The 11,615-nt window shown below is 52.8% G+C and overlaps 1 protein-coding gene across 4 annotated transcripts in view; it reads left to right on the top strand.

Annotated features, from left to right (window-relative positions):
- The window catches only part of DESI2 (desumoylating isopeptidase 2), a 45,491-nt gene extending 35,268 nt beyond the window's left edge, over positions 1-10,223 (top strand). For all 4 annotated transcript variants that reach the window (XM_047840602.1, XM_047840603.1, XM_047840601.1 and 1 more), the window contains exons 4-5: positions 184-325; positions 8,604-10,223. In XM_047840602.1, the coding sequence (XP_047696558.1) occupies positions 184-325; positions 8,604-8,837 (376 nt within the window). In that variant the 3' untranslated portion in view covers positions 8,838-10,223. The remainder of the gene's footprint in view (positions 1-183; positions 326-8,603) is intronic.
- Positions 10,224-11,615: the final 1,392 nt, after the last annotated feature.

Here is an 11,615-nt window from a genome sequence, read left to right as displayed (position 1 = left end):
CTCAAGTAACACAATATGGAAAAGTATCTCATTTACCTTCTAGTCGTAGTGCATTAACTCCGCTCTGTTAACCAGTCAGAATATCCCTGGAAATGAGCGAGTCTTGAAACACGCTCTTTCTCCATACCTGAAACTTACACAGCTGTGGTTTCTCTTTCTTTCTTTTCCTTTTCGTTCTTTAAGAGAAGCTGTAGTTTTAGGGAGCACGGACTTCCTGGAGGACGACATAGAGAAGATTGTGGAGGAGCTGGGCAAGGAGTACAAGGGCAACGCCTACCACCTGATGCACAAGAACTGCAACCACTTCTCCTCGGCGCTGTCGGAGGCAAGTGTCACCCTGCGGTCCTTCAGGCACACGCCCTCCGCTGTCACCCTGCCTCCTTCAGGCACAGAACCTCCGCTGGTGTGCCCACTGCACTGCTCTTTCCTTTGCTCGTTTCCTCCTTGTCTTCCCGAGTCTTCGTGTTGTGTGAAGTGTGGCATTCTGGTTCTTTGCCTCATCTGAGTGGCCTTCCCGAGGTCGGTGGCTTCCGAGTGGGCACCGCGTTAAACTGTGACCCCATTCACGACTTCGCTGCGGGGAGGGTGAGCGCTGATAATCGTCCCTTCTTGTCCTAATCCGTTCCCTTCCAACCTGAACTTCCTCTTTAAAGAAATTAATGCTGGGGCACCGGGGTGGCTCAGTTGGTTAAGCATCCAACTCTTTTTTTTAAGTTTATTTATTTTTGAGAGAGAGAGAGAGAGAGAGACAGCATGAGCGGGGAAGGAGCAGAGACAGAGAGGGAGACACAGAGTCTGAAGCAGGCTCCAGGCTCCGAGCTGTCAGCACAGAGCCCAGCATTGGGCTCGAACATGGGAACATTGAGATCGTGACCTGAGCCGAAGTCGGACACTCAAACGACTGGGCCACCCAGGCGCCCCAAGCGTCCAACTCTTGATCTCAGCTCAGGTCACGGTCTCACGTTTGGTGAGTTAGAGCCCTGCGTTGAGCTCCGCATTGGGCTCTGCATTGACAGTGTGGAGCCTGCTTGGGATTCTCTCTCTGCCCTTTCTCCCCCCACCCCACCCCCCTTCACATGTGCCCTTGCTCTCTCTCACTCCCTCTCAAAATAAACTTCAAAAAAAAAAAAAAAAAAAGTCTCCACTGCTAAAAAAATTAAAAAAGAAAGAAAGAAATTAAAGCCTGAACCACTTCTGCTACTTAGCCACAAGATTCTTCTTTTTCTATATTAGTTGCCAGTATGATTTTTCTCCCTGGCGCTTAAAATTATTAACAAGCCGTCCATCTCTGCGGTCATTGAAATTTCGTTCTGCCAACAGAACACCCCACAGGCGCTTACTTGCCTTCCCTGTTCTGGACTCCCAAGCCAGGAGACCTGAGAATTGCAGGACCTGAAAACAGAAACCAAAGGGAAGACATGAGACTGTGAGATAAGGGCTGGAGAATCCGCTAGCCCTGAGACAGCTTCTCCGCTTGTTGGCCTGTGGCGGCTGGTGGCAGGGCAGTGTCCCATCCTGCAGAAACCGGAGGGTGTGAGGGACAGAACGAGCTGCCATCCCGGTGGTCTTCATCCCTTCCCGCGTGGCTCTGGACAGGCCCGGGCTTGCGTGCGGCCTGGAATGGGTCCCTGGGACCTGCAGCAGGTAGGACGCAAGATTCACGTCGCTTCCACCCCCACACGGCCGGCTGAGTCAGAATCTTCTCGCGAGTGATTGTGCCGACATGGGAGTTACAGAAGCACCCCCAGGCTCGTGCATACGCCAGTTCCACGGAGGCGACCCGGTTGCTCCCCAGGAACGAGAGAAGGTTCAGGCCTCCTTGACCCCATCTGCCGGAGACGCGTTCAGGGATCCATCGAGTGGGAGAATCGGCAGAGATCCTGGATGGCACCCAGTCCCGTGTCCTCGGTGTGCAGACGGGGCAGCTGCCGTCCGTTGTGAGTGGGGAAGTGGCCTGTGGAACTAGGAATGACAGATGCAGCCCCAGGACACCTGGCCGTTTTAGCCAGGCAGCTGACGTGAGGCAGGGACGTGTAGCCCGGGTGATGCCTGAGCTTCGTTCCCTCTCCGGGCAGGAAGAGAAAAGGGAAGCCCCCCAATTCCCCAAGTGGAGTTGTGGGTGAGCCCGAAATGCTGACCATTATTTGCTGCCTCCTCCGAGTGGATGGGGGCATGATGAAATCGTTCCTGGGGCCGGAGCAAGGTCAGAAGGGGGACAGGGGGGCCCTGCTACTGAGCCCCCACCCCCTCCCAGCTCAGCCCTCCCCCGACAGCTGGAACAACAAACTGTCTTGGCTAAATTTACTGCTGGGGGTTTGAAGAAATTCCCAGTCAGGAAAGAAAAGGGGAATTTTTTAATGGCTTTGTATTTTGTGATTATACGATAGGAGTTGATGTAAAACGACTCGTGCTTATAATTGTATAGGGGATGCAGGGACCGTCTCGGGAATACTGGGAGAAAACGCGTTAGTGGACACAGCTCTCTCACTTCTTGCAGCCGCAGAGTGGGTGGATTTAAGTCTCAATTATTAAACGAACGCCTGTCTCCACAACTGGGATTTTTTATAGGGTTTTTGCCTCTCGCAGCCTCTAAAGGCAGACGACGTACAGAGAGAGACAATTTCTAGATGAACTTCGGGGTTTTAAAACGAGGTTTTTAGATACTGATTAGCCCTTATACTGTCAGTTATCTGAGGCGGGGAGGTGAGGATTTTCCGGCCGGACGTGTTTATTTGTCAGCTGGTCTTGAAAGGGGCCTAGGAAGACCTCAGTTGCTTAATCTTAGAAACGTGGCTCCCTAGCTGTGCACCATGTTCACTCACTCATTACTGTCCTGGCCTTTTCTCAAAATCCTGAAATCACGATCCCGATTGCCTGCACCAGACTGTCGGCCGAAACCCGCCCTTGTCTGCTCCACGCCGGGCCAGACTGAAAGCAGGTGCGGGCCCAGGAACCGGCCTCCTCCTTGGGGACCCTTGCGGGTCTGGACCCCTGTCCGCGGAGCCCTCCGCCACAAAAGTGTCGTGGAGAACGCTCCCGTCCAGGTGGCATGCAGGTGTGCCCCGGGAGGGGCTCGTTCCCCAGCAGGGCCCCCTGTGCCCAGCCGCTCGGCCCCGTGTCGCTAACCAGGGATCCTTGCCAAAACCCGCAAGTGGGGGAGAGCGGGGCCCCTCGGCTGCTGCAGTGGTGGCAGCAGGGGGGCATCCAGACCGCCTTCCCCCCACTCCCCCTGCGCTCCTTAGTGAGGCAGAGCCGTCACCAAATGCAGCAGCCACGGAATTGGGGTGTTCCTCCCTAGGGCCTTCACAGGCTAAACGGTCAGGGGGAAGGAGGGGTGACCTGTAAACCCGTTGTGAAATCTTCTGCAAACTCAGGATTTCATCCTGACCAGTGCCTGATAACGATGTGTCCATCTAGTTTGTCACATAAAAATATTTTCCAGTGACAGCTTCTGTTCTCATATATGTCCTTTCCAGACCAAAAAAAAAAAAAAGTCCAGATGAGAGTAAAGGATAATTTTTAAAGCGTAAAGTTAGGATTGCCAAACGGCGCACACTGATTTCGTGACCGCGAAAACCAAAATCCTGGCACCTGGGGAGGCGTGCGGGCAGGGAGGCGGCCTTCATGACCTGTTTCTCGATGCTGCTCCTCCCCTCGTCCTAAAGACCAGCCGTTGCGTCTTGCCTTTCTGAGCTGCTGCGAGCACCTTGGATCCGCAAGGCTGCTCACCTGCGAGCCAGCGACAGTGCTGACACAGCAGAGAGGCTGTTCCCGCACCTGCCGCACAGAGTGGAGGCCGATAACCTGGTCTCGAGGACGGACAGAACTGTTTGGGTCTGTCTGTGGGCAGACCCTCCAAGATACGACTGATCTTTCAGGCCAGTTCGGAAGCCCTGTCAGTGCTTTTGGGCAGCGGTAACAGGGCAGCACGGGCCCGGTGGCTAAGAGACAACAGACCGTTCCTTCTCATGTCCAGGATCCAGGCGCTGGCAGATGCAGCCTTCTAGTGAGGTCCTAGGCCGCTTCTTGCCTTGGCCTCAGGTTGCGGGAGGAGTGAGGGGCTGTCAGATCCCTGGTAAGGGCACCAATCCTATTTGTGAGGCCTGGGCCCTCATGACCTGCCCACCTCCCAGGCTCCCCACTTCCACCAGCGGTCAAGTTCGAGGTTAGGATTTCAGCCTACTGGCTTTGGGGGGACAAAAATCCTCATCCTCGAGCGAGTCCCACGGTGTTCACTGCCAGTGAGGAAGCACGCTGGGGGCCTTGCAACTGGTGCTGCCTGACCCATGCGTGCCCTGCTTGGGGGCCCTCACACTGTAAACCTCCCGTTCTGGGGGTGTCACGTGTGCCCTCTGGGATTGGTTCTTGTGTGGGTGCCCTCTCGTGACCCCACCTCGGTCCAGGTGAAGAGGGTTCCCACCAAAACTCAGGTGGAAGCCACCTGGCTTTCTAAAGTCAGCCTTTACGGGTTTGCTTTAGTGGGGTTTGCTCTAACTGGCTAGGTCCAGGAGCCCTAAAAGGTGTGACTGAAATCAAAACTCCAGGTTGCCCTCACCCTGCTGTGTAGGGTCCTTTGGTAATATTTGCTGGAACAGCTTGGCTAAGTTTGGGGAGGGGGGGGTGTAGAAAAAGAGTTAAAACGGGTCAGAGGCTGCTGTCCCTATAAAAGACTGAGGCCTTGGATGGCATCTGAGAACTTGACTTTCGGAAGGGCCGCCAACAGTCACAAGATGGAAGGACAGCTCACCAGGCCTGACCTTGTGTGCATGGCGTGATTTCTGCAAGACACCTGCTCCCATTCCAGGGAACCCCAAATCTTGGCACATGCTGAGAAGCAGGTGCCTACATGAACAGGCACAAATAAAACCTTGGATGCTGGGTGTCCAGTGAGTTTCCCTGGTGGACATTTCACATGTGTTGTCGCCCCTCCTTGTGGAGCGGACCTGAGTGAATCCTGTGTGACTCCATGGGGAGAGGCCCTTCGACAGCTTGTGCGTGGTTTCCTCTGCACTTTTCGTCCATTTCCCTGTAGTAAATGAGAGCCGCGACTGCAGCTGTGTACCCAGTCCCGTGGGTTTCTTGGCACGTCACAGTCTAACCAGGAGCTGGTCTGGGGGACCGCTGGCACAGCTCACTTCTCCAAAAGCAATCAAGAGGTTTTTGTTGTGTTTTAAGTGTCGTGAATTTCCCCTCCTCCCAGATTTAAAAATACTTGACTTCATGAGAAAAATCTCAAACAGCCTAACCTTCCACCAAAAGAATTAGAAAAGAACAAACAGAGCCCAAAGTTAGTAGAAGGAAGGAAGTACTCAAGATCAGAGGAGAAATGAATAGGGACTAAAAAGACAGTGGTAAAGATCAGTGAAACTAAGAGCTGGTTCTTTGAAAAAGATCAGCAAAATTGACAAGCCTTCAGCCAAACTCACCAAGGAAAAAAGAGACAGGGTTCAAATAAATCAAAAGTGAACGAGAAATCGCAGCTGACACCACAGAAATACGAAGGAGCTTAGAGACTATGGCGAACAATTCTGTCCATAGATTGGACAACCAAGGAGAAGCAGACGTTCCTAGAAACATACAGTCTCCCGAGACTATCGTAAGTAGAAAATCTGACCAATTTACTAGGGAGGTTAAATCCAGCAAACAGTAGTCCATGACCAGACGGCTTGACTGGTGACTACCACGCAAAGGTGTAATACCTAACCTCAAACTTTTCCAAAAATGAAGGAGATGAGTACACTTCCAAACAAATTCTGCGAGGCCAACTTCACCCCGATACCAAAACCAGACCAGGACGCTACAAAAAAAAAAAAAAAAAAAAAAAAAAATCACGGGCTGGTATCCCTGATGAACAAAGATGGAAAAATCCTCTACAAAACATTAGCAAACCAAATTCAGCAATATGTCGAAAGGATTCTGTACCGTGATCGAGTGGGATTTATCCCAGGGGTGCAGGGTGGTTCCACAATCGCGAACCAATCAGTGCGATATACCACATGAAGAAAATGAGAAAAAAGAATCATACGGTCATCTCAGTAGCAGCAGAAAGGCATTTGACAGTATTCGGCGTCCACTGATAAAACTCTCAACGAAGTGGGTATAGAGGGGACGTACGTCAGCATAATGAAGGTCGTAGAGGACAAGCCCACAGCTCGCATCATACTCAGTGGGGAAAAGATGAGGAACAAGACCGGGGTGGCCATTCGTGCCGTTACCAACAGTGCTGTGATGAATATCCCCTTACATACATCTCTTCGTATTTTGCCAGCGTGTCTCTGGGGGAGATCTCTAGCAGGGGACTCACTGCTTGAAGCTTAAGTGCAAAAGTAATTTTGCTACATAAACCACTACCCACAGTAAGAAATATGTTTTACACCATGACCCGGTCTAAACACACATGTACACGTAACACGTTAAAACAAGTGTCACAATTACCCCACCTCTCTACAGTCTGATGCTGAATGACTCACTGGTGGGTCTGGACTCAAAGTTTACAGACGCTGGCTTGGTACAGGACCAGCACACTTCTGAGAGGGCCGGGCAGGAGATCTTTTAGGCTGTAGGACTGGTCACGGACAGCACTCTGCCGTGGAGAACTCAGCTCCCGGGCATTCACCTATGAAATCAGGAGGCTGTAGTTTGCTGTCCTCTGTTGTAGCCTGATCAGGGCACGGACACACACACACACACACACACACACACACACACCCCGGTTGGGATGAAGTCAGCCTCCCAGGAAGCACATGGACGTGGGAAGAAGGGAGGGTGCCTGCTGAGTAAAACCAGGACTTCGGAAGCAGGATGAAGGAAGTGGCTGTTGACGAGTCAGCGGTGGCTGTACGTTAACCTAAATATCCCTCGTCGCCTCTTCTGTGGTCAGCCTTCGGGTATGCAGATACCTGAACGTGCTGTGGGTATAAAATACATGAAATGTCCCCGTGTTTCTTAGCGCAGAGGGACGGGCATGGTGTTGTGTAAGGTCCATTGCTCGGCTTTCCTCCAGGTGTAGTTCATGGACATACTCAAGTATTCTTAAGTACTCTCTACCTCTCTGTGCTGCCGGGCCAGCTGATCGGATTTGGTCAAAACATGCCATCTTCCCTCGAGTGAGGCCATCTCACTTGTTAAGACAGAAACTGCGTATTAAAGGAAATGTAACTTGTCTTGTAAGGCTAACCCCTTTAGGAAGGAAAGCTACATGGTTGCTTAATTGCAAGTACCAGTTTACTTACATTTTAGCTAATTTGGGAGCATAAGATATTTTGAAACCTTTTTTCAAGGTCATCAATTCAGATATGATGTCAGGATCATGATTTTTGACACGACTGGAGGCAGGACTACCAAGGGGACAATGAAGCAGGGACACAGTAAGCCAGCCCCGTGTTGTCTGCAGACCGGAAGGAGGGTGATAAAGAGTGAGGTCCGCGGTGTCCGGGTGGCTCAGTTGGTTAAGTGTCGTACTCTTGGTTTTGGCTCAAGTCATGGTCTCGTGGTTCGTGAGTTCGAGCCCTGCATCGGGCTCCATGCTAACTGTGGAGCCCACCTGTGATTCTCTCTCTCTGTCTCTGTCTCTCTCTCTGCCCCTCCCCTGCTTGTGCTCTCTGTCTCTCTCTGTGTCTCTCTCTGTCTCTCTTTCTCTCTGTCTCTCTCTCTGTCTCTCTCTCTCTCTCTCTCTCTCTCTCTCAAAAATAAATAAACTTTAAAAAACAAAAAAGTGAAGTTAGTTGTGGAAGACCCGATTCTTACTGTTTGAGATTGGCGAGGGTGTGGGTTATTGCCCAGAGTCCTCTAAGGACAGGGTAGGGATGGGGAGTGGGCAGAGAGCCGCCGCAGACCGTCAGCTGGGAGGGAATCCCCCCAGCCCCACGCCTGCACCCCCACACCCCTAGCAGAATCTGTGGACGAAAGCTCAGCCTGGCCTTCCAGCCTGGTTCTGACCGCAGAGTCGCAAAGCCAGGTCTGCATCCGTGGAGACGTTTCTTTCTCGACCAACACAAGAAGTAACGGTTTAGAACGCAGGCCCGGACAAATGGGGTGGCGGAGACTGGATGGAAGTAGGAAAGAATCTGTGAAAGGGGACAACTGACGGCAGGGAGGATACCCAAGACCGGCCGCTCTGACCGTCTGGAGCGTGTTACTCTGGTCCCTGTGTCAGCAAGGCTTCCCTGCTGTGTTGTTTGGAGCACTTGACATGGAGTCTCAAAGCAGTTGCAGGGAGCCAAACGGAATTAGCTTGATGCTGTAGGTGGAGAAAGTGAGCCACTTGACAAGCCTCCGGAGGTGGCGGCTGCCTGTCATCCCGGCCTGTGTGCTTCCCCGCACCCCGCCTGCCCGTCCCCCGGCACCGGACCAGGGACCCTCAGCCCGCATCCCGCCTGCCCGTCCCCCAGCACCGGACCGGGGACCCTCAGCCCGCACCCCGCCTGCCCATCCCCCAGCACCGGACCGGGGACCCTCAGCCCGCACCCCGCCTGCCCGTCCCCCGGCACCAGACCGGGGACCCTCAGCCCGCACCCCGCCTGCCCATCCCCTGCCCCCACCCCGGCACCGGACCGGGGACCCTCACCTCGCTCACCTGACACCGCCCCCTCTCTCCTCCGTAGATTCTTTGCGGGAAGGAGATTCCTCGCTGGATCAATCGTCTGGCCTACTTCAGCTCCTGCATCCCCTTCCTCCAGAGCTGCCTCCCCAAGGAGTGGCTCACCCCCGCAGCCCTGCAGTCCAGCGTCAGCCAGGAGCTGCAGGAGGAACTGGAGGAGGCCGAGGATGCGGCCGCGGCCGCCTCCATGGCCGGCCCCTCGGCGGGCTCCAGACCCGGGCGCCACACCAAACTATAAAAGGTCTCCCAAGTCTCACCCTCAGAACTGTCTCCGACCGGTGACTGTCCCCAGAGAAAAGTAAGAGAGTAAGAAGCATCCTTTGGGTATTTTGTATGCAAAGATGGCTCTCCCCCAAATCCCAGTTTTTCAGCTCAGGATTATATTTGTAATCAAAAGAATCACTTGGCGCAGGAGGGAGAACTTTGTACGAAGCCGCCCTCGGTTTTTTTTACCCACTTGTAAATTGGGGTTTACTTCTGTTTTCTACAAGCTCTGTTAAGTTATGTTTACAGTATTTTGTATCGCTGTTTACAAACCTTGCATGGACTCCTGCCACCGTGAAAGAAGACAGCCTTCACGTCTCGGGAACTTCGGTGGATCACCTTCCTCCACTTGCGACAATTTCCAGAGCCACGGCGTCCGCAGTCGGCACACGAAGGGCGCTTGAGCGGCTCTGGCCACCACTACCTGCTCCAGAAGGGTCGTTTAGGTTCGCGTGTGGTTCTGTTCGCGTTTGGGCACCGAGGCCAAGAAGCTCCCGCAGCCCAAGGGCTCGGGGCCCGGGTCTGCGGGAAAGGCTCTGCCAGGCAGGGGCCTGCACCCCTGACACCTGTCCCCCCAGGCGGGCCGGCCCGTCCCATGACGCCTCTGATTCTGCCGTTAGGATGGTTTTCGTTTGAGATAGTCTTGCTAGGAACCGAGGGGTATTTTTGCACACGTGTTGGGGGCTTCATCGATTATTTTAATACAGACTGACCTCCCTGCACACGATTTCGCCGACGGGGCGGGAGTAGCAGCAGGAGTTGACATTCAACTGCTTTTGAACTATTCAGGCTGCCTTTTATACTAGACCTTGAAAACTGGAGCCTGAAGTAACGCCCTCCACATAGTTCACGATTTGATATCCCGACACTTCGTGTAACCAGACGGAGCGCGTCGGAGTCCTGTTGCTTCGTTCCGGGGTAGTTTGACCTCAGAGTAGAAAAACCTAGTCTCATTGACCTCTCGTTAAAGGATGTTTGTGTGTCTTAAAACTCATCTTTTTCTGTTCTCCCAAGTGTGTGTCTCTTACGTGACCTCCTCCCACAAGGAAATTGTCACCACCGATAGATAAGTCCTCGTTAGCAAGGACTCTGTCTGCTCACATCTACTCCCAGTTTGACCCTTGGATGTAAGAGCCAAGTCACTACATGTCAGATTCAATTTTTCTGCCTTAAGAATGAATGTCCTACATAGAATATTGGGTGAGCGCATAAATTATCCAAGGCAGTGACTTCAGCTTTATATATATTGTTAGTTTTAAAGTCACCACCTTTTATTTAAACTCCTAGATCGGATTGTTTGCTATTTCTCTTTGTAAAGATACATATCTTTCAGTAAAGGACATTTTTAACTTTTCCATCAGCTGACTCTGATTCATTGTATCAACCTAAGCACACCCTGTTCGAGGGGAAACCGGAACCTTGGGTTATAAGCTGTGACCTGAGGCAGATGAAGCCACTTAACCTAATTTATGCTTTTGACTGTTCTGTTTCTGGAGAGGAAAGCCTTTACGGCTGTATTCTCAGTTCTTCAGGGGGTGCAGAGCACCCGTTTAAGAGATGTGACAGCAAGAAGAGACGAGCATCTGATCTTTGTGAGAAGTAGGCTTGGTCCGGGCCCGAGAACGAGATTCAGAACACGACACTGAGACTTGGGCAGGTGTCCTTGTTCGGAGGACAGTCCTGTCGCCGAAACCCGGGTCAATGAAAAGCGTTGGATGCGGTTTGCTGGGGAGTGTTTGTAAAGCACGTGGTGGAGGACCGTTTTCTCTAACCCATTCTGGCACACGCGAGCGAAGTCTGTGCTGCTCGCGGCGGCGGTCAGTGAGACCCTGGTGCGTAGCCCAGAACCCCCAACTGTGGTCCCCAGAACCCAGCGCCTCAGCACACGTGATTTCATTGTCGTCATACTTCCTCTCCTCAGCATCCGGAGTTAGAAATAGCGTAAAGGGTCCTCAGAGAAATCCACGGCGGCCTGAGGCCCGTTGTCACGCTGGCAGCCGGCAGATACGGTTCTGGGCGTGAGATTGCCCGCAGCCTAAATTGTACTCGAGGTTGAAAGATACAGAAATGTCTTCACTGTAGAAAATCTCATTTAAGTCCGTTCCAGGCTGCAGTTCAAAATTGAGACTGGACTTAATTAACTAGCATTTAACCAGCATCTCCCTGCCCTTGGAGGAAAAGAATTGTGTTCTCGCAATTGCTCAGAAAGACCCAGTCGTGAAGATACACGTGACGGGATGGAGTCAGAGACTCTGTCATCGTCACCGAGCGAAACGCGTTTCTCACAGTGGGTTGGACAGAAATAGAGTGTTGGAGGGTCAGGAGCGGTGTTTGCAACGCCCTTGGGTGGGTTGGGGGGGGGGGTCTGTCCACCCTGAGAAGGGGGCGTCAGCTCTGGAACGTGGCCTCTGGCCTTGTAGGAGGCGGTGATGCCACAGTGATGCCTGAAGCCCAGCCGGGGTTGCTCTGACCCACGGCTCTGGCACAGGCTCCCTTCACCAGCATTTATTTGCACAGAGCAGGGAACTCTGGTGTTAGCCGATCGATGGCACCGTGTGCACGAGGAGACAACACTACAGGCAGCTCGGGCCTCTGTTTCCACGGCTTCCCTCCATCACAAAACGGGTAGAAACACATTCGCTGCTTCAGGGCTCTAACGTGTGCGTCTTCTTGTGGCTCGGTTTCTGCAAGATACTCCATACCTTTGACACCTGCTGTGTTTTCTTCGGGTTCTGTTCGGCAAGCTGGCCAT

The sequence above is a fragment of the Prionailurus viverrinus genome, chromosome F1 (genome assembly GCF_022837055.1).
Source record: "Prionailurus viverrinus isolate Anna chromosome F1, UM_Priviv_1.0, whole genome shotgun sequence".
Classification (NCBI taxonomy): domain Eukaryota; kingdom Metazoa; phylum Chordata; class Mammalia; order Carnivora; family Felidae; genus Prionailurus; species Prionailurus viverrinus.
The sequence above is the reverse complement of the archived record's forward strand: the minus strand, read 5'-3'. Positions and strand labels throughout refer to the sequence as shown.